This window comes from Mytilus trossulus, chromosome 10 (genome assembly GCF_036588685.1).
Source record: "Mytilus trossulus isolate FHL-02 chromosome 10, PNRI_Mtr1.1.1.hap1, whole genome shotgun sequence".
Taxonomy (NCBI): Eukaryota; Metazoa; Mollusca; class Bivalvia; order Mytilida; family Mytilidae; genus Mytilus; species Mytilus trossulus.
The window spans coordinates 66,148,124-66,176,009 of NC_086382.1; the positions used below are offsets into that span (position 1 = coordinate 66,148,124).

General features: G+C 31.0%; 2 protein-coding genes across 2 annotated transcripts; one reads left to right on the forward strand and one right to left on the reverse strand.

Moving 5' to 3' along the window:
• Positions 1–2,131: 2,131 nt before the first annotated feature.
• LOC134688083 (microfibril-associated glycoprotein 4-like) lies at positions 2,132–14,775 on the reverse strand. Its single transcript, XM_063548551.1, has 5 exons — positions 14,550–14,775; positions 11,159–11,289; positions 10,709–10,805; positions 4,263–4,427; positions 2,132–2,382 (listed from the first exon to the last, which is right to left on the reverse strand). Exons 1-5 carry the CDS (start codon positions 14,773–14,775, stop codon positions 2,132–2,134), a joined length of 870 nt encoding a protein of 289 aa, XP_063404621.1.
• Positions 14,776–22,903: 8,128 nt separating this feature from the next.
• Positions 22,904–26,384, forward strand: LOC134686511 (perlucin-like protein). The gene is made up of 5 exons (XM_063546179.1): positions 22,904–23,179; positions 24,001–24,074; positions 24,737–24,824; positions 25,439–25,648; positions 26,280–26,384. The coding sequence occupies exons 1-5, from the start codon at positions 22,912–22,914 to the stop codon at positions 26,285–26,287; spliced, it is 648 nt and encodes a 215-aa protein (XP_063402249.1). The 5' UTR covers positions 22,904–22,911; the 3' UTR covers positions 26,288–26,384.
• The last annotated feature ends 1,502 nt before the right edge of the window (positions 26,385–27,886 follow it).

The window sequence follows — 27,886 nt, forward strand, 5'->3', positions numbered from 1 at the left end:
TTACACCACAGGAATATGTTTGTGTAAGCCAAATGTTAACATTGAGCACTTGAAAGGGCCACTTTGAAAGTTGTAAATTTAGACATCTGGTTTACCATTGAAGATTTAAGGATTTGTAAACATGTTTGTTTATTTTTTAAAAATACTTTCTTACATTTGAGAACAAATTAAATACAACTGCTACACTAAAGTTAACTTATAAAACGAGATAACACTTGTGAGTTCTACCATTATAATACCAAAGGTAAGTTCAGACTATTATCTTAACCTACATGTACTTGTATATTTACATTTATTATTATCATTATGCAGTATTATTAACAGCTTTTTTTCCAGATGCACATAACCTTAACACTTTCACACGTATAAGCAACATAATATCAATTTACAAAAAAAGTACGTCTAAACAAAGTTATCACTCGTACACAAACTCTGTACAATTATATTTTTCTACAAACTTGCATCTTGTACAAAACACATATATATGACTCGACAACGGATTTCAACTGAAATTACACTACTGGTGTCACTAATTGACTTGGTTAAAAATACCTCAACGATACGTTGAAGTCCGCTTTGAAGTGATTATCCAGAGAACATATTTAGCCAGTTTTAGTTTAGGTTCGGGTTGCTCAATTATGTAGTGGTCTGTGATGTTTTAGAGGTCCTTTATCTTTTCGTCTCTTTTGTAGACATGTAATTTTTTTGTGTCTGTCTTTTTGTTTTGATTACAATGACAAATTGTGCATTTTCATTTTTCCAAATATTGAGTCATAAATTTGAATGTTGTAGAAATACGATGAACTTAAGAACGTAGAATAGGTTTTTTAAAAGATATATTGTAATATATTAAATCCAGAATTGACCAATCACAATCGTTGTTGCAAATTTGACCTTGTGACGTCAAACAATTTTCCATAGCAATTATTGAACATAGATGAAGACTACTAAACAACACAAATTAAAGTTAAACGTGTTAAATTAATACATATACAAATTGAATAACAAATATTGCATTTGAATGTCAAGTTATACTATTTGAATAAAACATATTGCATTTAAATGTCAAATTATACCATTTCAATAAAAAATTATTGCAATTGAATTAAGAAATATACCAAACCAGATAACAAAAACATATTGCATTTAAATGAAAAAATTCACCATTAAATAAAACATATTGCATTGAAAAAAAAAATCATTTTTTTGCAACCAATACCATGCCATAGAACTGTATTTTTTTTTATTCACAATAAGAATCATGCATTCATGTATACTGATTAATGATTTGAAAATGGGACCGGCATTGGAAATTTTAGAAAAAACTGTTAAAGATTTGCAATATTTACTAAGAAAACACTCAGAAACATTTACAATATGTTACATATATATACACAATATGTATATAACGATTACATTTATACATAAAATATGACACAAATGAACATGTGATTAAATATAAAAATGTATGAAAGTACACAGTAATACAAACAAAATTGAAAGCTGAGTAGACATTTCTTTTCATAAAACACAAATAGTTTCCGATATAATTCAATATTGCAAAGTGATAAAATACCTTCGATTTTTACATTGGTGTAAGTTTGATTATTTCTATAATATTGTATTAAATATATGGTTTTTTTTTCAATTCTACTATATCTGCAATTTTACAAATGAATACTCATCTCCAATATCAACTTAGCATATCTATCACATTATTTTTATTTTTAGTATATTGTACCAATTTATAGTTTCTATAGGCAATTGGGAGATGTTTTTTTGGAAAATCCTTTGTCAATAATATCAATTTTATAGATTTTAAAACTAATAAATGAAACATATTAGCCATTCCTTTATTTTTCCTTTACATAGTTATAAACTATAGAATAGATTTGATTATATTATAAGAAAGACGATACAGATTGTAATGTATCGTATTTTTTTTTATCTATAATCAAATCAAACTTTGGAAGTAAGGAACCATCATTAACCCTAACAATATTGTACGGGAACAAAAGCCTACAAAACCGAAATCCAACGAATGACTGAGACATACACTATAATCTTAACAATTTAACAATAAAACAAGAGAATATGCATCATGTATTGTTCATCATCTCGATTCATCTATTTAGACTTTGCGGATCATCATGATTGTTTCTTTCAGTGAGTATCGAAAGCCCTTCCAGGTTTGCCAAATGACGCCATCAGCGTATGAATCATTCATGTATCCTTCCAAATAGAGGCCATTCAGGTTACTATAGTGACATGTGCTATACCACCAAGCACCCTTACTTTCCTCTGCACAATCATTGCCCCATATGTCATTATCTCTATCTTTTGTGGAGAATTTCTGTCCGTTCTGAAATGTCATCGAATCTCCTGTAAATATACGTAGTAATAGGATTTCAAATACTCAAGTAATATCCAAATACTTACCAACGATGGGATTGTAAATGTTTTTACTATTTATTCAATTTTAAACATAAGCATTGTGTTACAATAAATGAACAATGCATTTCTTGTTCCGTTAATATATCGAATGTTTGTGTATATTCTTTAGCAAATTGATATTATATTTGGATATTTTCATTATCTTATATATTTTCTTTCTATTTCTTGAATAGGAATACTGTGAGAGATTAAGTATAGATATCATTAAAAAAAATCTAAATCAAGATCTTTGTTATTTTGAATTTAAAAAAAACAAGTGTTAATCACCATCCAAATTAAAAAAAGAAAAAGTAATATGAATTTCAATAAATATTCGGAATCAACAGGTACGGGTTATACCCGTTATAAGTATGTTATATAAAATGATTTTTTTTTATATCAATTTATGCTCTTTTTTCTTAAATCAATCTTAAGATTGTATGCCTAAACACTTGCAATATAGACCCTAACACTGTTTTTGAATATGTCTTTATATATATATTTAGGGTATTTACTAGTACTTTAACGACAGGCATAGATAGATCATGCTGATAGTAACTGATACTAGAAAAAAGAATTTATAAAAATATGAAGATGAAGGAGGTGATAATTGTTTTTTCCGTTCTAATTACAATGGAAATATTAATGAATCATTATATTTCGGGTTGTAAAAACTATGCACTTAGAGGACATTTATCTTTATGCACACCTATCACTTATCACCTTGATGTATTTATTATAAAAAAAAAAAGAAATGGGGCAAATGAAGCAGTAGGAAAAAGTCATTTATCATATATCAACTTTCTTCGTTCAGTATCTGTTTAAATGTGTTAATATGCTTTTTGAGTGAGTAAAAGCCATTTAAATTTATGTTTATTAGTGTGTCTTTATATGTTGTGATGTTACACTATTGATTTAAAAAGGTTGAAAGTTGGTACCTATTAAAACCATTTAACCCGCTGCATTTGTTTGTATCCATCCTAATATAAAAAAGAAGATGTGGAATGATTGCCAATGAGACAACTATCCACGAAAGACCAAAATGACACAAACATTAACAATTATAGGTCACCGTACGGCCTTCAACAATGAGCAAAGCCCTAACCGCATAACCAGCTGTTAAAGGCCCCGATAAGACAATGTAAAACAATTCAAACGAGAAAACTAACGGCCTTATTTCAGTAAAAAAAATGAACCAGAAACAAATATGTAACACATAAACAAACGACAACCACTGAATTACAGGCTCCTGACTTGGGACAGGCACATACATAAATAATGTGGCGGGGTTAAACATGTTAGCGGAATCCCAACCCTCTCCGTAATCTGGGACAGTGGTATAACAGTACAACATTTGAACGAACTATAAAAATCTGTTGAAAAAAGGCTTAACTTATCAGATAGACAAAAATTAAACGTGGGCGTGGCCGGGAACAACTTATACATAAGTCAGGAATAGGATGTTCAGTAGTTGTTGAAGTTCTTGTTTTTTATATAGATTATACCGTTGGTTGTCCCATTTAAAAAGGGGATTAACAATTGCCATTTTTGGGGTCATTTATATCTTGCTGTTCGATGTGAGCCACGGCTCCGTGCTGAAGTAATGGTTTACTTTTAAAAAAAGAGACTTGGATTTGGAGTTGTATCATTGCCACTCATACCACATCTTCTTATACCTCTTTGAATACACTATAGGCTTTTTTGCAATACTACGTCATTATATTTGTTTTTCCTTTATATCAAATTAGGAGTCAAAGCATAAAATAAATAAAGACAAGGGTCAATAAAAGAATCTAACATTTGAAGGGTTAGAAATACAAAATGCCTACCTGCATCACCAGAATAACCACTGACACTCAAAATATAACCAGAACTTTCACCACCAATGCTGAAGTGGTGATACAGCGCATACGTTTTATTGTTATCAAAGTCTTCCATATCAATCCTCAACCTGTAGTGTCCTTGAGAGGTCAGCAGATGCAGATAGTCGTTACCTGATGCAAATATAAGTTGAATACAACCGAAGTTTAAACTAAAGGTCAGACCCATAATGGGGATGTCCAAGAATTTATATAACCACAAATATTTTACCAATATATAGTTATAGCAAGATTATCAAATAATCAAATATACAGTCATAGCTAGATTATTAAATAATCAAATATACAGTCAAAGCTAGATTATCAAATAATCAAATAATCATGACATATTGGGTCTGGGAATGAAATAATCACTATAAAAAATGGTCAGCAATCACATAATGATAAAACTTATGAGAAGGATCATCAGTTGTTTTTTTTGTAATGTTTTGTTATCAATTATATATCGCTATTAAAGCTGATCCTAATATGATTTTCGTTTATGAAAGCTTCCTTAATCTACTGATCGGGTCTAAAATGTAGACGGGAAGCGTTAAAAAAGAAGCTTAGTCGTGCTGCTATCCCTGGTCAGATGTTTTTTTTCTCTCTGCATGAACTGATTTTGTGTCATTAATAGATACCCATTCGGAGTATATGTATCCCATTTCCTTTGTTTTTCTGTTGTTTTAGACGTTTGAAAACTGATTTTAAATAAGATTGATTGATTACTGATTTTTAAAACCCCTTTCACCACTCTTTAGGTGTAATACCATCAAATCATGTTACGTCACATCCGGTTGCATACGAAAGTAGGTCTAAAAAATATTCCCTTGAATTTGACCGTTGTAGGTAATTAATCCTACATTTTATTGCAGTAAAACTCTTTCTGAGTCATAAACGTATGTCTTGGGTATTTCAAAACACCATTATTTTTTATTTGTGATTTCTATAGAAAAATTTTGTAATCTTGAGGTAACATGGTTACTAAACCTTGTACACAGATAGAATAAGGGGAAAATTTTGATTGGTTAACTTCCAATGATGGTTATTTTCTTATATGCAATGAAATGTTATGTGAAACTTTTTCTATAGAACTGGACAGGATGAAACTTTACTCATGCCCAGTATTTCTTTATTTGAAACACAGATAAATTCTACACAATTTTTTAAAAAGTGTAAATTTAACAAAGACTAATAGAGGAAATCAATGGTGGTATTACACCTTTATAATAGCGAGGCGGCCAGCCTTTTATTGATTTAGTAAGCCGGATTAAATGGGAGGAATAGAGGTGTATGGGGTGTGATGGGTTAGGTAGGGGGTGGCAGAATTAGTAATTCAAAAACCTGAATGAACAAAACAGTAAACAAAACACGCATGCACAATGACTTAACAATAACATTATAAGGATGCTTGCTACTCTGTTTCAAAATAAAAAAAACTTTTTAAAAAGACTGTTGTAAGTGAAGAGTATATAAATAAGGATCAAAACAATTTAGAAAAAAAATAAAAGGTCTAGATGTAAGCTATTTAAAAGTTGGCAGGAAATAATTCGCTTAAGATTTTAATACATTTAATATTCAGTTGGAAGGCAAACGCCTGAATCTGACAGATAGAGGTCAATTTGTCGACAAAAAAAGAACCCGTATGTAAAATGTTTACGCCCACAAACAGCGCCACCTATAATTTTTTCTACGGTATCTTTGAGAACGATGTCCCATTCTGTAGTAAATTAAAACATTAAATTATATAAAACATAGAAAAGAAAGTGTAAAACACAAATTGAAAGATATATTTGCAGATGACTGTTTATGCATGATACGCTGGCAATGTGCGCAATGTCCTTTAATCCAAGACTGAAAATTAGTTTGTTTCCTACGTCAAGATGGCGGATTTCAATGTTTACATTTTTTCACCTATTTATAATCTGACAGAAATTCGTATCCAATCATTTATTAGCAATTTTATTATTGATCTTTGAAGATCTTCCAATTGCATTTGCCGTTAGAAAGTGGCTACACGTTACCAGCCGTCGTTACAAAGTAGCCATTTGTTTTGTGGGGATACCTTGGGAATGTTGTGTATTCAAAAGTTACGGTAAAAATCAATGTTATCTTCCTTATATTTCCATGCATACACAATTTATAACAGCAAATACATTCTTAACAGACCCCATAAGATAAACGGACATATTTAACTGTCTGCTTGAGCAAACATTCGTGTAAATAAGCCTGATGGGTCGTTTTGAATTCAAGCACAGCAGACAAACACGTGGTAGATTGTTTATGTTTGACAGCTGTTTACTTGAATTGCACGTTGATGTTACTATATACTTACCAATAACCTTTATCGTGTTATACTTTCAATAGTTATATAATAAATCTTAGCCAAGAAATACGTCTAGGTAGGTGCAGGGACTTCTTTTACTTGGTCCTTAACTAATGAGGGTGTAATGATACATTACAGCATTTTTTGCATTTGATATATTTCATGGACATGTAAATTTTGTGTACACAAAGAACAATAAAGTAAATGAACATACATGGGTTTTATTCCCACCCTAGGTATACATTTTGACTCTCATGACAGGTTGGAACAAATAGAGCAGATAGCAATTGACAATAATGTAATGCTAAAATGCTGATTGATGGGGTCAAATCATCAACATAATTTTTTCTAGTATACAGCAGCTCCTCTAAGGATTAGTAAGGGTACTTTACTAAACGTCAAGTGGCTAAGTCCTGTCTTTTTTTGCCTCTGATATTTCCTAATTTATATTATAATTTCTAATATTCTCTTGTGTATGTAGTAAGGCAAAAGCTATTGTTACTCTTATTTTCCTCATTTGCCTTAAAACAATGGAATATATTGATTGTTGATGTATGTCAAGTGACTTGTAATTTAACTGTCACTGCTAATAGAGACTTGGAAAATTGAAAAGTTAAGCACAAGTGACAAATCTAATTGGCTTTTTATTCAAGAAAACCTAGAGGCATTGAAAAGTGTTGCAATTTAAAATAAATGTTTTGAACTCAGAAAGTTATCAATATAAATAGAGAGTACAGATAATGTTTTAATTGGGCCTTTGGGAATATTTGCCTGTTAATTGAAGATATAATTATTATATGCCTTTTCAAATATATGTGTGGCTCTGACCTGGCTGTGGTTTAAAATCTAAGAATGGAGTTGGTTATCTCCATATTTATCTGATTTATATCAACATCATTGATCCATTATATATACATATATATAAATCATTGTAATACATGTACATTACTTTGCTCTTCACATGCCCTTTAATTGGAATAAAATACCTTGCCTTATACCACATTTCTTTATTTTAGTACTGACAGGTTAACTTTTAAAAGCACATGTAAAGTAAGTGAGTTGGTGACAAGCTTAGTCAATGATTGTAAAGTTAGATAATATCATGAGGTTTTTTTTTATAAAAGTAAATAACGTGATTAAACTGGTTATCTCAATTAAAAGAACTGACATTCTGCTTTGATATTATGAGATTATTTCTGATATCAGAATAATAAATTTCTTTTTGAACTTTGTCCTTTTTCAAAAAAATTCTGAACATACTGTATTTAAGTGAGATTAGTTTTGCTTTTGTTTAAGACTACTATAACATGGGATGTGACCACAATCTCTATGTTATACATTGAAGTACCGGTAGTCTCAGGTTTTTGTAGTCCAATTGACTATGCATTTTAGAGCAGGTAAATGTGAATTTGCATTAAATTTGAAGTTGATTCAGTATATCTAATGACATAATACCACTATTTTATTTCTACAAAGCATTTTCAAATTTTATTTACTGGTCAGCTGATGTTATTATCCAATCAATAATTGATTATCAAGTACTTAACAGTTGGTTGCAGGACTTTTGAATTCAAATATAATAAAGAAGAAAAAATATAAAGCAAACTTCAAATATTACATATAACAGGATTTATGATAACTGCAGGATATATCAGATCACAATTCAGCTTTTGTTCAGTGATCTTTGTGTTGATTATTATGTTTTAAATCCCTTTCTGGTTCTTTGAATGTTCAGATTTTTTTCTCTTGATTAAGGCAAGCAACAGAACTTGTACAACTTATGTAGTTTCTTATCTGAGGGTGAATCCAGAAAATTTTAAACATAAGTTGTGTTATTCTCAACCAAGGATAAAAAGGAGGGTTCCAACTATATGCATGATCCCATTCAAATGCATTAATCTTCCATAAAAAGAGGAGGTTCCAATCATCAGACTCCATGAGATCTGCAACTGCATCTTAAAGCAGCTATAATAAAACAAAAATTGTACATGTACTTCTGGCTACTGCAGATTAATTTTATTTTCAATCTATGGTAATGGTCACAATTTTAAAGACTATATTTCCTTTTTTTCCCATATTTTTGTTTAAATGTAATCTTCTGCTTCTGCTTCTATTGTTACACATGTTCTTCTGACAAATGACTGATAAACCCATCTTGTATCCTTCTATCTACTAAAAGGGTGTTTGAGAATATATATATATATACAATATATTCAAGTTTCAGAGAGTCAGTCTGCTATAAAATGTAGGTAATTGTCTTCTTTGGAGGTGTTTAAAAACCTGTAAGAACTTGAAAAAAATGTCAAATTCAACCTTTCCATGACTATTTTAATCTTACAACAGTAGAGGAACATGGAATATTGAAATGTATTCAAGACCATGCGAAATAGATCTGCAATCATTAATTTTACTCATATTTACTGTTGTGAACTTGCAATTTCCTACGATGCGCGTACCGAGTTATCTCCCTTTGATCTCCGCTTCGCCACGAATAATCTGACAGAATTGCGTATCCGGGGTTTTTGTGATCTGATATTGTAATGTAAGGAGCAAAAAATGGTTTTACTTCATAATTTATACCTCTCAACACGTTACCAAACCTATTTAAGGATTTATTAAGGATTTTCCGTGGACCTACGCAAATTTTCAGAAAAAAAGTTTCACTTCGCTCGTGAATTTATAACATTTTAACAATACTCTTTTATTATAATTATATAAAATAAGAAAGCTTATTCAATCTAGAATTGAACACTTTGGTTTTTATTAATGTACGAGTACAAATAAGACGATACGAGTCCAAAAACCACGAGGCATGCACGTTTACAAAAAAATCGTAAACTCTGACCTTTTATCACGTGACCAATGTCTTAAACTTAGAAGCCATTAAATTGTTTGCCGTTCAACTGTATTGACGCCATTTTTCTATCAAAAACTATGAAAAAATAACTAGGATTGTAAAAGATTTTCAAATATGTTTTTTTAAAACCAAGGGGTACAATCAAAATCACGTGATGGATATACACACACCGGAAGTTACAGTCGAACTCGCCGCTTGCAAGGTTAGTAGTTGCATTTTCTTGTTTATATCAATTAAATTTTGATTAATAAGTTGGCACACCGAATGTCGGATAGTATGTAGTTTTGAAATACACAATTGTTTTGCCTAGAAAGCGTGCAGTTATTGCAAACACTTCGACACAATTATCTGGTGAAATTTTGGAACTGCGTCGAAGTGTTGGCATTAACTGCACGCTTTCCAGCAAGGATAATTGTGTATTTCAAAACTAGATAGTATCTGACATTCGGTGCACTTCCTTATTTGTTAAATGTTATTGATATAAACAAGAAAATACGACTACTTACCTTTCAAGCGGTCTGCTCGTTTGTTACTTCCGGTGTGTGTATATCCATCACGTGATTTTGATTGAACCCCTTGAAAACAATATGTTATGAAATTTTAAACAGAAAAGTAGGGGTTGGTGGACAGCAATTAAAATAGCACAGCCTTGATAAGATCAGAGGAATTCGAATATCTTACAAAAAGTTAAGAAAAAAAGTAGCGAACATCCTTAATAAGTTTGTTATGCATAAAGAAAAAAAGTTCGCTATTCAGTTTTAAAATCACAAGCTTTTCATAACACTTGTATATATTAATAAGGGATAGGTAAAGGAACCGAAAGAGCAAGAACGAAATATAGGCCAATGAGCTTGTTTTTTTAGATATTAGCCATTAAAATTGTTGCGGAAAAAATGTTCCCTTTGAGTTTAAATACTTTATCATTGAAAATTTGAACGTTCTCAAAAACTATTAGAAAACAACAAAGATTTTATAAGACTTTTATAGATGGATGTAAAATATTTGTTAGTAGAAAATTGGGGGTCAATGTGCAATTTTTTAAGGCATTTAAATGAATTAAACCAGAGAATGCCGATAATCTGAGAAACTTTCAAAAGACGACAAGCGAACTTCCGTAAAAGGTGCCACAATTTTATAGTTTTCTGAATGAAAGTACTGTATCGGATAAATACGCCATAGATGACCTGGTGAAATTATAATATGACTCCTTGTAAATGTAACGGTATGTATTACCCAACCAAAATTCCTGTCTCAGGTCACCAAAACCTTGCTTATAAGCGTTCCAGTCTCTGTAGAAGTTTGTCTCACCGTTCATTCTACGTTGGAAAACCTGCAAAAAACAGTAAATAATAAATGTGCTCATTTAGTCGTCTAATGCATTTAATCTAGCACTGCCAATAACATATAATAACTTTTGAATAATCAGTCTTTGATGGTTAATTGATAAAATGGAAAATAATAATTAAATAGATCTTTTTTAAATATTTTTTAGATGCGTGTATAATTAACAAACCACTATATATATATATTACTCGCTATATGCAATATTTCTCCGGTAAATATATTTACTCCTCGTTTATTCACAATATTTTAACGAAAACTTTCTACCCGTTTATTAAACAATGTCGTTATTTAAAAATAACAATTTTATTATTGTTCATCTAGTATTCATTTCAAACTCACAGTCCAGCCCCCGCCGTGTTTCTCCATTTCACAGAAAACCTTGAAACATAAAAAGAATTCCGTGAAGATCTTGTAAAGCCCACTATTGGAAGTTGATTTGTCCAGGTCCCCACAGTCAGTTGGTCTGTTTGCTGAAAGCGCAATACATATATTTAAAAATCATAACGTTTGGTCCCAAAGTTACTTAAGGCTTATCGATGTATTCCTCTGAAAAGACAAAATTTTCTAGAATTAAACTTTTTTCTTTACCTAAGTTTTGGGTTTATGTGACTGTACAAAAAAAAATTGGTGGAGAAAAATCATATGTGTTTGCACTTTTAAGTTGCTGCGACCAGTTGGAAATTCACATTTTTGAGGATTTTCCCATTTTTTCGTAAATTTTCAATTTTTACCTATTTTTGGGCTATTATCGTGAATAAAATCACAATTCTATAATATAACTTTTTTCAAACTTTCAAAACAGATTAAGTGGACCAATCTGAATGAATTAAACTTTAAAAAACTATAGATAGGTGTTAATATAAGAAAGTTTTATAATATGTTGATGCTTTTTGTACCAAATTTACTATGCTGTCAATTTTTAGTTTTCTCAGTTTTAAGAACAGTATGCACAATATTTCGATTTGTTTGTACAAAATGATTACAAAAATACATATCTAAGAAATTTGAAAAGACAAGAATGATGTTGGATGTACATAATTTTGTAAAATCATTGTTGTATCCCTCATCCATTTTCTAAAAATTTTGGCGAAAAAGACTGTTTTGATTGGTCGTAAAATTTGAAAACTGGTTTAGTTTAATGTAAAACCATTCATTGTAAATACACAATTGTTTTACAGAGTTATGTTTAGTTATAATATTTTTGATATTTATCAATATTTCCTACTTGTTTGGAAATAATTCCAGAACAAATTTTAAACAAGACTGAAACGTCAGAAGAATACATTCTTATGATGCTACAAATTATTCTATTTATTTTTTTTATAATTGAATATCACTTAAAACGCGATAAATATGATAAAATATATGCAGTTGTATAAGCAATTGCACATCTCATTACCATGGAGATGATTTGGCCCTCCCCTTTTAAAAGGTTTATAAGACGAAAATTCGAAAACGCCAAAACACGAAATCACGAAAACACGAATATGCAAGGTCGAAAACGCGAAATTGGTAAGAAAAATACTTCCTGTTTTCGCTCTATAGTATATGAAGGGCGAAACGCGAAATTGTGATAACTGGCCACCGTTACATACTGTTTCAAGCTTGAATTACTGTAAAGTAAACAAAAAAATAAGGGAAAATCTATTTCATATAATATACGATTTTTTTTTCGTCACAAACTAATTATATTTATACGAGCAAACAATAAAATTATTATGATAAAGATATTTGTAAATAATGTATAATGAAAATCTCTAGACGAGGTAAAATTCTTATATAACATTTTTCAAAGGCTTGGAGTAAACACCCTGTGGTAAAAAGAATATATAATATTGATATGTCAGATGATCGAAAACGTCATGAATGTATGAGTAACAATCTTAATCCAATGCCGTATGCTTTTTTTGTAAATGAGCTACCAAAGGTCAATTGGTGGAAAAGATATATTAGTGAAAGATGTCCTTATGTTAGTTTAGCTTAAATTGTTGGCATTGGTTGTCTAACATAAATGCCTATTAAAAATGATTACGATATCTAGAGATAAAGTCTCCTGAGGTTTTCAAGAAAATAAAACAAAATCTAATCAAGTGTGCAATCAAACAAATAGTCTGCCAATAAAGGAGGATGTCCACTTAAACCTCTTTTTGGCCCCTAAATAAAGCAGTTTTACAGAATTCTTAAAATGTAAACGTTTAGTTATTTATTGGAAAGTAGAATGATTCTACTATATAAATATTGGCTGTTTTTTTTACAATCAAATGCACATATATCGGGCACTAGAATCATTAAGTAATGCAAATTTACTGAAATCTTCACAATTTTAGCATTTTAGTTCCATTTCAGACGGTTTCCGTCTTAAATGAAAGTGGTCGCATTCGTGTTCATTATAAATATTGAAATATAAGTTGTGTTTGATGTTAATACATACCATTTTCAAAGGTTGATGATGATCACGGATGCGGCCACGTTCATGTTTGACAAAACCATCTGAAAAGTGACAATGTTTGGCATATTTGATAGATTTGTCATATTTAAAATTTAAACGGAGCGATTTTAATGACTAAACCAGTTAAACACTTTCACATAAAGTAGTTTAATCAACTGAAATAGACAATTAAAAAGTTTAAAAAGAGTTAAAAATCTTTCGTTAGATGAACCTGAAATTTGTGGCCAAAATCGGTCCTAACCGGATCTTCTCCTTTTAAAAATAAATATCAGTTCTATAGTCATTCATACTATGGAAATATTATAATAATACTACAATTTCATACTTTAGCAATTTTACCTGACCATATCGGGAAATAGGTATTTAGTCGGATCTTAACACGTACGTGTGATTTGTTTAAACCGGTTTTCGATAAAAATATACGAAGAAATGTCAAAATGTTTAGGACTTAATTAAATCCGTATTTCGGTAAGATTGTGCAACCATACGATTTTTATTGCGTCTTACACTTTGAGAAGCGAATAATCTGTAACTACTTTATTCAAATATTCTGTAAAAACGTTAATTTTGAGCTATGAAAGTCAAGTGGCTAGAGAATTTTTCCTGAGGTAGTTTTAAAAAAGTGCAAAATAATATTTTTACAGTGGGTTAGCTTTCATTAGTTTTCACTATCTATAGATTAACAACTTTTGGTTATATTTATAATTCAGAATCATCATTGAAGGTGAAGCGCGATTGCGCAGTTAATTAATTATATGGATGTGCCATTTGTATGATGAGTGACATTCCGTGGTATTATGTGCCAATTCGAAAAAGTTATACGAGAATTGTCTCCCCTTAAAAGATTCATTTTTTTATAATTATGTTTAGGTTTCTGATATAATTTTGAATAATTACAAAATGAATCAATGCAATATATTTCAGTTTTTGTTATTAATGTATCAAAACAATTGATGTACGAATATAATTTCATAAATTTGAAACGTTTAAAATTGTTACATACCAATACTATCATTTTTGAAATAGACTATGATTAAAATGGCATGAAATTACTTCTCTTCATGATGGATTGATTGGAAAATGAGCCAGAGTTATCTATTTGTGATCACAGAGAGGGACTATCAAGCAAATTTTGATTGCAGCTAATTCATTGTTAAAACAATGTTCCACTATAAACGAATGTTATTTTAAACAAATATAAGGACTTAGTTAGCTAAATCTACAAATTCTATTTGAAATTATAAATTTTTATTGCAATAGATTAATATGCTACATACTTACCTATTCGGATGAGAACCGCATTTTGCCATTTTTCTGCAATTGGGATACAGTCGGTATTCAATAAGCATTGTTTTGTTGAGTTATCATAACTTGCTGTGACACAATCTACATCGCTTGTACAAAGACTGGCACAAGCTAAAGAAGAATCCGTTTTAGTTGTAATTGTTGCATAACTTAAATCAATTCTCTTTCCCCCTTCTGTAGTAAATTTCTTTCTATTTTTCATTTCAGATATTCCATAGCATATTGGGTATATTATAGCGACACCATACAAAAGTATGGTGAAAAACAAGACGCCCTCTTCCATCAGTCTTTCAGGGAGAATAACGCATATATTGTCTTATCTAGCATGACGTAGCAGCTTCTTAGATACAGCATCCGGGCATGACTGAAGGCCAATTATACTGCAATTTATTCGATATGGGTTTACTTGTAATTTCTACTGGGTATTGCAACTAATAGCACGATTACTGAGATTTCTTTTGAAAAGATAATAAAACACGAAGGAAAGATAAAATATTAAACACGTTAAGTGAGAAAACTATAATGGTTTATAGTGGAACTATTTAAAAGTCGATAATCATCATGTTAGAATAACTAAATACCGCACGAATTCTAGATATTTCATAAGCTACTGTTTAGCTCACTTTGTCCACAGGACGAAGTGAGCATTTCTCATCACTTGGCGACCATCGCCCGTCGTCACTAACTTTTACCAAAATCTTCTCCTCTAAAACAACTGAGTCAAATTTATCCAAACAAGGTCACGCTCATCATAAGAGTATCTTGTTAAAACATGTGACCGGTGACCCCTACGTGCCAACCAAGATAACCGACATTGCTAAAAATATAGATGAATGTTTTGCCCATTATTTTGAGAACCGTTATACGTAGAGTAAATATGACAAGGGAAAACATGTAAAAAAAAATTGAGCTCTACCAATTGTTTATGAAACGTCAAAAATGTCAGACGACTTCTTACATGAACTATTTGTCTTTAAATATTGTTCATTGTTGCATATTATCTTGAAAACTATTATAGATGGTAATAAACGAAACTTTCAATTGCAAAAAAAGTTTCACAAATAAGTGTAGAGGGTCGGAAGCGTCTGTCGAATCCGTATAAGAGTAATTGTCCTTTAATGACGATTTTAACCATTTCCTCTTTTTTTTTGCGTTTTTGCCTTATATCTTAAAAGTTAAAATAGATAGATAATAAGCAAAAATGATCAGTAAGACAAGTTCTATAATGTCGATAAATATGAAGGTAATCGTCCGACGACAACGTATTAGTGGTGTTACTCTATAATGACGATTGTTGCCACTTTTTGTCTTATGGGATAAAAATGTATCTGAACTTGAGAGTGTTCTTTGTAAAATGTGCATAGTGACCAAGGTGAGCGAAACATGCCCTTTAGAACCTCTAGTTTTATTGAACTTTGTATTCCTTAAAAGTGAATTCTTCTATCTTCTTTTTTCTTTGGTAAGAATATGCTTCTTGCATTAACAGGCGGGAATACAGTGGGGTTTCTACTGTTATAAGCAACACATGTTCAATTTCAAGACTATTCTACTTTCCTTGAACTGAAACAAAAGAAAGTTTATTTTTGGATTGCACTTAAGAACTGTGCAAATGGGTATTGCATATCTAATAACATAATTACTGAGATATCTTTTGAAGTGACAATAAAACATGAATAAAAAATAAAGTATTTATCAATTGAAGTGAAAACATTATTGTTTATGATGGAAATATTCAAAAGCCTTTAAAAAAGAAGATGTGGTATGATTGCCAATGAGACAACTGTCCACAAGAGACCAAAATGACACAGACATTAACAACTAAAGGTAACCGTACGGCCTTCAACAATGAACAAAGCCCGTACCGCATAGTCAGCCTTTAAAACATGCAAGAGCAGCTAAATAGTGCACGACTTCTACATACATGTATATGATAAGTCATTTTTTTTTATTGAAATTTCCATTTCTTAAAAGTGGATTAATCTCTTTCCAGCGTTTTTTCTTGCATAGAAAAGAAAGTGGAAAGAAAGTTATAAGCAGTACATATTCACTTTTAAGAATAGTCTACATTTCTGGATCTGAAAAAAATAAAGAATATTTTTTGTTTTGCACTGACGAACTGTGGAAATTGTGTATCTGCTTTGAAACAGATAGACCCCTTTTACCTATATGAAACAGTTCAATATTATATAATGTAAGTCTCAAAATATTATATTTACACCTGTTAAAATTAAAAAGTTGTCACTAAATATCTTAGATATTTAAAAGAAAACATAGTAACGCTTAATTTTTTAACCCCTATATAAAACAATCATATACATCAATATGGTTGTCAAACTGTCCTAAGTGATAAAACTGAGCATAATTGGCATACAAATTGTATATAAACTTAGTTCATCTATTTGTTCCTTAGGGTTGATGTAACAGAACAGACTTCAATTCCATTAAAGTAACCAATACTTGAAACTATACATATGTTATCTTATTTTACTTTGATGTCTGTATCCTTCTACGTGTTAAAAAAAAATAAACAAAAACTAAGAAATATGTTTGAAAGATAACTAAACATACCGGTTTTACATCCCATAATCGCTACCACAAGAAAATACGAATTTAAGTATGTACTTTGAAATTTAAAAAAATCAGTATTTAAAATTGAGATTGTTATTTAAGGAAGAAAATTAGTTGAAGATTTTGATAGGCCATGGAGCTCCTTTTCGATATTTTTTTATTGTGAAAATAGGCTAAATCGGACTTTCACATTATATTTGCTTTGTATTATATGAGTAACCAATCGAAATAAACGACATTTCGAATTAGTTAAATTTTGGTAAATTATTTTTTATGAGCTATCAAAGCCCATTCCTATATGGAAAGAAAAATGGGTGGTATGTGGAATTACATTTTTCTTAGTAATAGTAGAAAAAAATTAGGAGTCCGAACATCTGACAAGAATTCTAAAACTGACCGCAGTACGTCCTTCAAAAGATTTGATAATTAAAGGATGAGCCATATATCATTTTGTAGTTGAATTTCCGTATTTAGATTTTAATGATTTTAATAGCTTTGAATAATATCTAAACATACATGCATCTTATTCATATAGATGTTGTCTTATTAGGCACTGCATGTTTCTCATTGAATTACATCATGACTTATATAATCATATTTGATATAAATTGTTCCTGAAAATAGCTTTTCAATTGTAGTGAACATACAATTTTCGGTTGCTTTGTGTGACTGAATACTACACTTTAAATGTTGTGTGTTTGGCACTCTTTTTTATTTAACTTCATCAGGAATGCTTCAAAATTAATACCACATAGTCAAAAGTAAAATCACAAAATCCGTTTTCTTCAGAGAAAATGGTGGATTAAACCTGGTTTTATAGCTAACTGAACCTCTCACTTTCATGACAGTCGCTCAAAATTCCTTTATATTGACCAACGATGTGTGAACCAGCCAAGTGACAAATAGGTAACAATTATAAAATTGGAGAACAGCAATCAACATGAGTATAATCTTAATCTCAATCAGACAAATGTTCAACAAAGAAACACTATAAGGCATATAGACAAAGCTCATTGGCAAAAATGAAAGACAAGAATACAAAATGTACTAAAACAAAAGAACGGATAAACAAAAAGAGCGTCCCGTCATTTGTAATTAAGAAACATGTCAAGGCATATACAAAATAACATGAGCAAAACTTGAAAAACAATGACATTCAAATAGACCATTCTTGCTCAATAACACATCGACGGAATGAGCCATAAAAATCAAATAGTTACTTGAATACCTGCTGCAGAAAAATAATTTTATAAGGGAAAAGAGAATACAAGAAAAAACAAGAAAACTCATTTATACAGACATGATTTTTCATAGGTCCTAAAATACTTTGAATGTATAACTTACTTTTTTGTGTTGTCTCAGTGTCTCCCTATCATTTTTACAGTGTCCATTTCATATAAATCGTATTGTTTATTATTAAATTTAATAGGATAGTTTTACATGCAGTATACATTACATCTGTTTGTTTTAGGATTTTTAAACAAGAGCCTTCCATATTTTATTGTTAAAACTTATGTGTGAATAAATATAAGTTGTAAAGCTCTTAGAGTAATGTTGATACTATATAATGCACTGTTATAAATACTGTATAATGTCATGAACAATAACATAGGTTTGGCTAGCCATAAAGCAGGTTCAACACACCATTGTTTCTTAAAAAGTTCTTTATTTACCAAGACAGGAAAATGACTGTTGTTATCTAAAAGTTAGTTTGTATGTATGTTTGTGTTTGTGTTTGTTGCACTTCAGTGTTCATGTTGTTCCGTTGCTATCCTCTAATAAAAAGGAGTTTAAAAGTTATTTGTTTTCCTCCGTTTGAATTTGTAACCCGGATGGATTTCTCTTGATCGATTTTGAATTCTGAAACAGCGTTACATTACTGTTGCCTTTAGTTTTTGTTTATACCGAGTAAGAATGTGGCATAACGATGTTTTGAATTTCAATGTATCACATTTTATTCTCTGTTTAATTAATTTATAGCTTGTTTTAGACTTTGGACGATATAAAGCTTATAGCTCAAGATACTATAGGTTTCCATACCTTTTGTTGAGGTCTGTATACTCAATTCTGGTCCATTTCGTTTTATTCAAAACAGTAAACAAGTTCAGTGCCAAATTTTATAATATGATACTTTAAACGAAAAACAAATATCTACCTTCTATGTAAATAGCGTGTCTCAGCTGTCATACTTATGTTGAAATGTATACTTTAGCATTATATATTGATATATGGGTAATTTTCAAAACCATTCTTAGATCACAGTATTTTAGCTCAAGAAACCAAACGGTAAGAGTTTTAGGATATATGTATATTTTAGCTAGAAATACAACTTGATCAATTTGGTGCATTTCTCTAATATTTTTTTTCTTTATCAAAAGGGAAACATTTGTCTATAGATTTAAATGAACTAAAAATATAAAAGAAAGATACTAAACTGATTTACTTTATTTCAGTTCAACAAAATTATATTGATGTGATATAAATCTCCCACCAATAGTACATTAAATTAATAATGTCTGAATATGCTGGTATATTTTTTAATCGCAATTCTAGATAAAATAATCAAGAAACTGTAAGGGGACAACCCTTTGATATTCTGGGGTTGGGTGGATGGGGTGTGGGTGGTAACAGGAGGATTTGTAAAATAAATAACTCAGCCTTTATAATCACAAAAATAAATAGTTTGTTCCGTAGTAGTTTGAAAATAAATAACCTGACTTACAATGTATTGAAAATAAATAACTCAGCAGGTCTATTCAAAAGTATGAGATGGCACCAAATTCTGCAAAAGTTCGTCTTTTTAAAAAAAATTAATAAATCGGAAAACACTTCCCAAATCTTTTAATGATAAAAGTATAAATATTATTCAAATATACTTCAAATGTCTGAAAATGGTTTCATTTAACTTTAGATATATTGTCTCGGGAACACTTACCTCACTTTTATTATCGGGAAGTAACTACATTGAGGAAAATGGGCTAATGTAGAAAATTTCAAAACCAAATGCTTGTCTTCATATCAAGTTGTTTTCACGGAGAACATGACTTGCAAGAAGCAAGTTCTGTTCTCCTCGGGCATGGCCTCTGTTTTTTCGGGATCAATGTTTCTTAATTACATGTATTTGTCTTTTGTTCATTCTGTATTCTGTAATGAGGGTTGCATTACTTTTGTAATATAGTAATTTTGCTATTGACTTGATCATGAGTTTTAATAAAAAAAAAAAAAAAACAGCAGCCACATACTTATCTATGACAATTACATTTTTGCTTTATCCTACATGTTGTCCCTAAAACCTTAAGTCTTACACTGAATCTACACATTTTGCTTTGAAACCAAAATATTGCCAAACAAGGTTTAAAAGCATTTTCAGATTAAGAAAGGGTCTGGGAAACACCAAGAAAGCACGATTTAATAGCTTCTTTGGGCCTTCATCGGCTCCATAATCCTTCCAAAAAATATTTGGCAAAAATGTTTGGCAATACTTTATAAAAAAGTCAGTGTAGCCAAACTTAAATACCATGTTAGTATACCATATAAGTTACAATACATGTATAAGTATTTGGGAAGTTTAATTTCCTCAGAAGATGATGATTAATTCTGATGAAATGGTACATAAAACTTACATGTATCAATTATAATAAAGATATGATTTAGAAATTGTATGTTTTCAAATATTGATATAAATTTATTTGTAAAAATAAATAATTAGTCCCTTTTTTTACTGAAAATGAAAAATCGTGCTTCAACAGTGCATCAAATAAATGATATGCCCTGTTAGTTTACAAAAATAAATAACCGATCCAAAACAAATCTTCCTGTCTCCTGTGTTTCTCTGTCATACATGTTCTCCCATTTATTTGTATTGTAGTTCTATCATGTAGTGTTGTCATTTAATTGTTATATTTAACATTGCCAAAAAAGCGGGAGGTTTGGCATGCCACAAAACCAGTTCAACCCACCTTTGTATTTTTATTAAAATGTCCTGTACCAAGTCAGGAAAATGGCCGTTGTTATATTATAGTTCGTCCATTGTGTGTTACATTTTGATGCTGTGTTTCTGTTGTGTCGTAATTCTCCTCTTATATTTGATGTGCTCCTTCGGTTTTAGTTTTTAGCCCGGATTTGTTTTTTCTCTCAATCGTTTATGTATTTCGAACAGCGGCATACTACTGTTTCTTTTATTTATATTATCTGTGTTATTAAGAAACATCAATGCTACATCTAACAGAGAGTTGTGCAAAATACTAAGAATTTTCTAAAGCTGGGGTCACACATTCACGATTTTTACTGCAGTCTTTGACAGGACCATTCCCGATTAAAATTTGTTAAAAGTCTGATCAAGATCCTGTGAATCGTGGATGGAAATTCAAACTTTAATTAAAATTTGTAAAACAAATAATTTAATCACGACAACAATCAGACATTGTTCAGGAAGCGCCGATATTCCAAGCGAATCTATCCCGATAATCCCGTTCTCAATCCAATTTGTATCTTTCGCCAGGTAAATATCAACCGAGCCTGTTACGACTGCGTCCCGATTTTACCGAATGATATACGACAGAGATCAGACAGTGAACCGACGCTGACGGAAGTTATCCGTTCGAAAATTGTCAGCATAATCGGGATCAGCAGGTGCTGTCGGAACGTTATCCTATCACGGTCCGCTCTATCGCATTGCAAACGGCTTTGTCTGGTCTCAGTCGTATTGTATTCTGTAATTGTTGGGACTCTGACGTGGGTATCATTAACGAATTTCGTACTAATAACGGGACTGTTCCGGAACGGTTTCGGCAAAAACGGTTCGCAATCGACAAGATCTGGATGCAATCTGGACTCAATCGGCAGAAAAAAAAACAATCGAAAATCATCCCCGTTCCACAGGACACCGTTAAGAACACACAGAACATTTTAGGATTGTGATCCGATACAGCAGAATTTGTCACGACATAGGCACGATTGTAATGCGACTAAACTAAATCGGCTGAGTTTCCCCGAATGTTACGGGACGCACCTAACTGTCGGGGTGCTTCGCCGAACTATTCGGTTCCTTCCCGACCCGTAGGAATCTGTAACGAACTTAAACGACTGCGTTCAGACAATGATAGGACGTTCCAGATAATTGAGGATAGTAATCCGACTTTTTCACTTTTCGTTTCGTATCGCCGTCTGATCTCAAACGGGAGCAATAATCGGCAATGTGTGAACCCCGCATTAACCAGGGGTAGATTATCGTAGCTGTATTTAGAAAAAACCTTTCGGATTTGTTTGCTTTAGATGCATTCAAACTTCGTACTTTCTTTGGGTCGTCCACTGATGAGTCTTTTGTAGAATTAACTTGCTTATCGTTTACAAAGCTTAAAGCTTGATAAGTTTATTTTGGCTTATTAATACCTTTTAGTTATTAGTGTCATTCGTTTGCTGTCTGCTTGGCTATATTTAATCTGTTAGTTATAGTTATATAATTATTAAGATGTCGCATGCTTGGCCATGACCCCGAATGATCATTTGACACAGGAATTTAAAACTTACCACATTGCTATATTGTTTTTAGAAATGATTTTTGATGTAAGTTGACACTTTAGTAGGAAAAGAAAGCAAGCTACTCGACATTCATGGAACAAATGGTTAGTAACTAAGTTTTACAATCAGTTTGTACTCATTTTCATTGACATTCAAACGAGTATGTAAATAACAATTATTGCATATTTTTGTAAGAATATATTCGGATACACATTAAATAGTTTTGTTCAATTGTAGTTTCTTCTACATAATGCTGTTCGTTATCCAGTTTACTTTGCTGGTTGTGGTGATTAAGCAGGCTTCTGGTCAAACCTGTCTTTCTAATGAGTCAAAGGATGACTTTGACAAGTCACGGAAAGCATTGACAGATGTACAGGAAAATATCGGAAAAGTTCTGAACAAACTTGAAAACGACAATAAAAAGACACTAGACATGTTTAAAGAAACTCTTAACACTATGGGACAAAAGATAAAGAAACTCGACACTGATTTTAAAGTCCTTGGAAAAGATTTTCGTAGTAAGTACACGAACATAAGCCTTCAAAACTGTTCTTTTAACTGCAGGTTCCAGTTCTTATACCTCTGTAGCATCTGATATAACATGTTTTGGTGGAGTTCGTGTTGCTCAGTCTTTGGTTTTCTTTATTGTGTTTTGTTTATTGTTGTTTGTCTATATTTTTTTTAGCAATAACATGGTCAGTTTTTTTTTCGATTAATGAGTTTGAATGCATTTTTGTGTTCCTTGCCTATCTGCGACTATTCGCAACAATGGATATCTAATTCACTTATTAAGTTATTATTGAATTCTATATGATAAAAATATAATTTGTGTGTATGCCCATACGCAAATTGATAAAAATGGATATATATTTCAAGAATTGAAAAGATGCTAAGCATCTTCGGTATGCATCCGCGATTTACGAGTATGATTCCGTGACAAAATCCTCATCAGAGATATTAGGCGTTTATTAGACTCACCAGAGGTATTCAAAGTCAAGTTCACGATTTCTTTTAATGAGAGGCAAAGTCAATGTGATGATTTCTTCTAAAAGGAGGTACAAGATAGTTTGTTTAAATATTTCAAATGCTCTTCGACTAGAATTTCCTACTGTAATGAAAAAAGGAGATGATCCGGTCTATACGAAATTTTATGTTTTGCATTTATTCGAAGGCCACTTTTTTTAAAGGTGAATAAGTTAACATCTCTGAAGATGTTTACAGGGTGATAACTTTAAATGTACAAGCACTAACGATGGATATTCTACCAGTGTTCGATTTTTTTATTTGTGGATAAATTATTTTGAATTGATCCGATGTGTTTCTTTATTTTTCTTTTCAGAAACAAAATGGCACAAATATAAAGGTCACTGTTACTATTACAGTGCCGACGCAACAGATTGGTTTACAGCAGAAGTGAGTGAAAATATTGCTATACATATACAAATAAGTCTTCATTTTATTAAATATTATTGAAAATGATAGTGTAGAAAGACTTTAAAAGGATAAAGAAAACCATGTAAATATTTTTATCAGCTATTTCTCGAAAATATTAAAGAAAATCCGACAGGTTCACAAAACAAATGGTCTGAGGGTTTATGTGTTTGAAATAATGATTGGGGAGACATTTACTCGATGACATTTCAAGCAACCAAAAAACACTAAACTTCAAATTTTCAGTCCAAGTTATTACATAGATTTGTACATGTTGTATACACAAACTTTTTTCTTTATAATGTTGATTTTAAGATTTTTTATTTATAGCTGTAAAAATTCAGGAGAAAAACCTTTTGTGAACGGTAGTAGAAATATATATATAGTTATATTTTGTTTTATGTCTTGCTATGTAGAGTTGAAGTAATATGATAATATCTTTAAAACCATAATTAAAACTGTACATGTGTATAATCCTGCTTGATTTCCATTATACAAACACCAGTTTATTGATTTTTTAAAAGAATATAAGCAACAAAAAACCCACAATTTACACTATATTTAGCTAATAGTAGTTACATTGTAATGCCCATCAATGATTTAATTTCTGAATCAATAAGTTACCGAAATTTATTCTTGAACAGAGAAAATGTAGAGAAATTGGAGGATATATTGTCAAAATTGATGGCGAAAAAGAAAACAGTAACATTGCAGCCAATAGAGCTAACAACGGTAAGATCAGTTTCTTCAAATGTCCCAATTAGAAAACCTGTGAGGAACAAACAAAGCTATTCCTACCAAAGCACCATACTTCTTCCGTACTTATTAGTTGGCGTCATGTTACTCAATCATTCATATGACCATGTTGGTAATTTTGAAACACTCGCCTTTGTCATTTACAATATGTAGAACTTGGCAGAACGTTAGATCACTAAACCTTATGACAATTTACAAGACATTCTTTTGATAGTACTTTTATTTGGGAATGACGAAAGTGAAGACGCTACTTGACGATGTCGACAAATGGACTTCCGCATTGTCAGGTTTCACATGGAATTTTAAAATGAACACTTCCCTTCGTCTAAATGTATCAAAATAAACATGCTCAGAACACGGTCAATCAGTTGAATAACTTAATCATTTTTCAATCGTAAAATAATGTAGAACTATAGCGTTGCTTTTCGGAAGTTTTACAATGGCTTTGCAACGTGATTAGAACGATAAACTTGAAAAAAGCATGTAAACTCGTCGCTTTAAATTGATTAAGTTCTGTTCACGATCTACATTTACTCAGTACATTATTCAAGTCAATGACGAAATGAAATATGCAGCGTCATATCTTGCAGGTCATAACTATTGGATTGGCGTGATAGATCTCAAAGAAGGAATATGGCGCTGGACATATGACCAGTCGAAAGCTGTGTTTACAAAGTGGTATCCTGGTTATGGTGCCAAAGGCACAGGCAGTAATTGTGTGCAATTACATGGTAGAAGAACAGATTGGTATGACTATGACTGTCATCACAAAGCTCAATACATTTGTGAAAGTAATTTCTGTAAGTAATTACTGTTACGTATTGATTTTCTCTACTCAAACACCTTTCAGCTATTCATATTTTATTTTGTTCTGATTCGTCTATCTTCAAGTCTTGTCTATAAAGAGGTAAGTTAAACTCTGACGTAATATGATAATACAATTTATATATTTCCTTTGCTTATGATCATGCAGCATTTCTTTTCGTGTATTTGGCGTCAAGTGTTTGATGCTTTCAACTTTCAACTTTCCTATATTTGCTCATGTATTAATCACTGAATTAAAGCAATGTCTTTCGATCTTTATTTCTTTTTCTGTGATAATTTACAGTCCCAATAGCTTTCTGATTTGAAGTTCAAGATTCTAAATAATATTAAACTTTTATGTTTTTTCTAACAATATGTTACTTTCATGTACTCTTGATTATTTAATCTTTACTTTATCAAGTAAACTGAACATTATAATAATTATTAGATTTTAACTGTTATGTCAATTTGACAAGTGGCAAGTGGCAAACATATTTAAAAATACATATATACATTATGGCATTAATATCTAGCATAATTTAGACTGATATGGCTATAATAACCAAAATCACAGAATTTTCAGGCAAAAGTAGTCTTAATGTGTGCGGTTTTTTTTTCTTTTTTCAGGTTTTTGATTGAGTCATCGAAGAAGAGAAAATCTCGATAAAAAGAAAATACTGAAGACCTTAGCCCAAAGTGTTGAATTAAATTAAATAAATCATTTTCTATCAATCTTACTCGAATTATTCCTTCCCTCACCTGTTGATTATTTATATTTAATCTACGTTTGGTTTGTTTGATTTCAGTTTTCCGTTGGTCAACATTTGATATTGACGTCAAATTTCTTGCTTTTCTCCTTAATTCCCTTTTGTGACGTAAAAAGGCAACCATGTGTGATGACGTCACATAATAAAACACATTTTTTGGCATATATATCGCTTGAAAAATTGATTAAGATTTTTTTCAATATTGTCTAAATATCATCAGAAAAAATCAGATTTCATCGTCAAATATTGTGCAATACAATATTTATTCACCTTCAACATTTAATTTCTTAATATTTAAACCGCTAGCTGATCCAAGCGTTTTACATAAAATAGAATAACTGTCTGTAGTGGATAAATTGAGGTATGAATATCGTATCACACTCGATGCAGTAGTAGAATCTATATATAAGCCTTCCGTATGCAGCTTTAATGTAAATATGCACACCGCAGTATCAAACACGTCAGACTAAACACCAGTTGTTAGTTTATCTGTTGATGTTTTCAAACCTTTTTATGCATGGCTATTGAAAGATTCACATTTACAACAAAACATACACTGTTTATAAATATTATGTGACATTTACTTAGAAGAACAGCCGTCGATAAACTGCACACATGTTTAAGTAGTAGAGTCGGTACCAAGAGGTAGATTTCAGTTATTCTGATAGCCTTTATTGTATTTTTTTTTTATAAAAAAAAGTTGTCAGCGTACGTTCCATTGTTAAACTTTTGTCATTCACTTAAGCATTTTTTACTTGTTATAAAATATATAAAAAAAAACATCCGACAAAAGCTATCACAAAACGAAAAATCACAAAAGAACCGAACGCCAAGGAAATGCAAAAAACGGAAGGTCCCTAATCAAATGAAAAATCTAAAGCCAAAACCCATCAATCAAAGGATAACAATTGTAATATTCCTGACTTGGTGCAATTTATTTTCTTATGTAGAAAATAGTGGATTATACCTGGTTGTATAGTAAGCTGAACTTCTCGCTTAAACCAGTGGCATAAAAGTCCATAATATTGACAACAATGTGAGAACAAAACCAACAGACATAATAGGTATCCAATGCATTACGTGTAAAGACGACAGTAATAGTCAGAGAAAACATGTCCTCTACCAAAGCCAAGATACAGGTAGCGAAAGATTAAAGAGCTAAATGCGCATACATATATGAAATTAAAATAGTTTGATTTTAATTTACTAATAACAAAATTAATATAAATACCGGTTAAGAATATTGAAAGATCTAATTAGAGTAATGAGTTGGGAAATAAGAATAATGTCGTGTTCTCATTGACCTACACCTGATGTTGTGTTAGTGTAATTCACACGTAAACTAAAAACAATTGCGTTCCCATTGATAAAACTCCATGTTTACATGTAGTTAAAATCATGTTTTGTCTACATGCAGTCGATAGTCAATGTAGAACTTGAGTGGTTCAGTGTACAAAAACAAGATAT

What these genes read in the sequence shown, in the direction of transcription:
- LOC134688083 (XM_063548551.1), bottom strand. Translation starts at nt 14,775, where the DNA reads ATGAAAAATAGAAAGAAATTTACTACAGAAGGGGGAAAGAGAATTGAT. An exon ending in TGCGGTTCTCATCCGAATAG is followed by an intron (nt 11,290 to 14,549) that starts GTAAGTATGTAG and finishes TTGCGCTTTCAG; the next exon opens with CAAACAGACCAACTGACTGT. An exon ending in GAGACAGGAATTTTGGTTGG is followed by an intron (nt 4,428 to 10,708) that starts GTAATACATACC and finishes TATTTGCATCAG; the next exon opens with GTAACGACTATCTGCATCTG.
- LOC134686511 (XM_063546179.1), top strand. Translation starts at nt 22,912, where the DNA reads ATGCTGTTCGTTATCCAGTTTACTTTGCTGGTTGTGGTGATTAAGCAG. An exon ending in CCTTGGAAAAGATTTTCGTA is followed by an intron (nt 23,180 to 24,000) that starts GTAAGTACACGA and finishes TTTTCTTTTCAG; the next exon opens with AAACAAAATGGCACAAATAT. An exon ending in AGCCAATAGAGCTAACAACG is followed by an intron (nt 24,825 to 25,438) that starts GTAAGATCAGTT and finishes CATATCTTGCAG; the next exon opens with GTCATAACTATTGGATTGGC.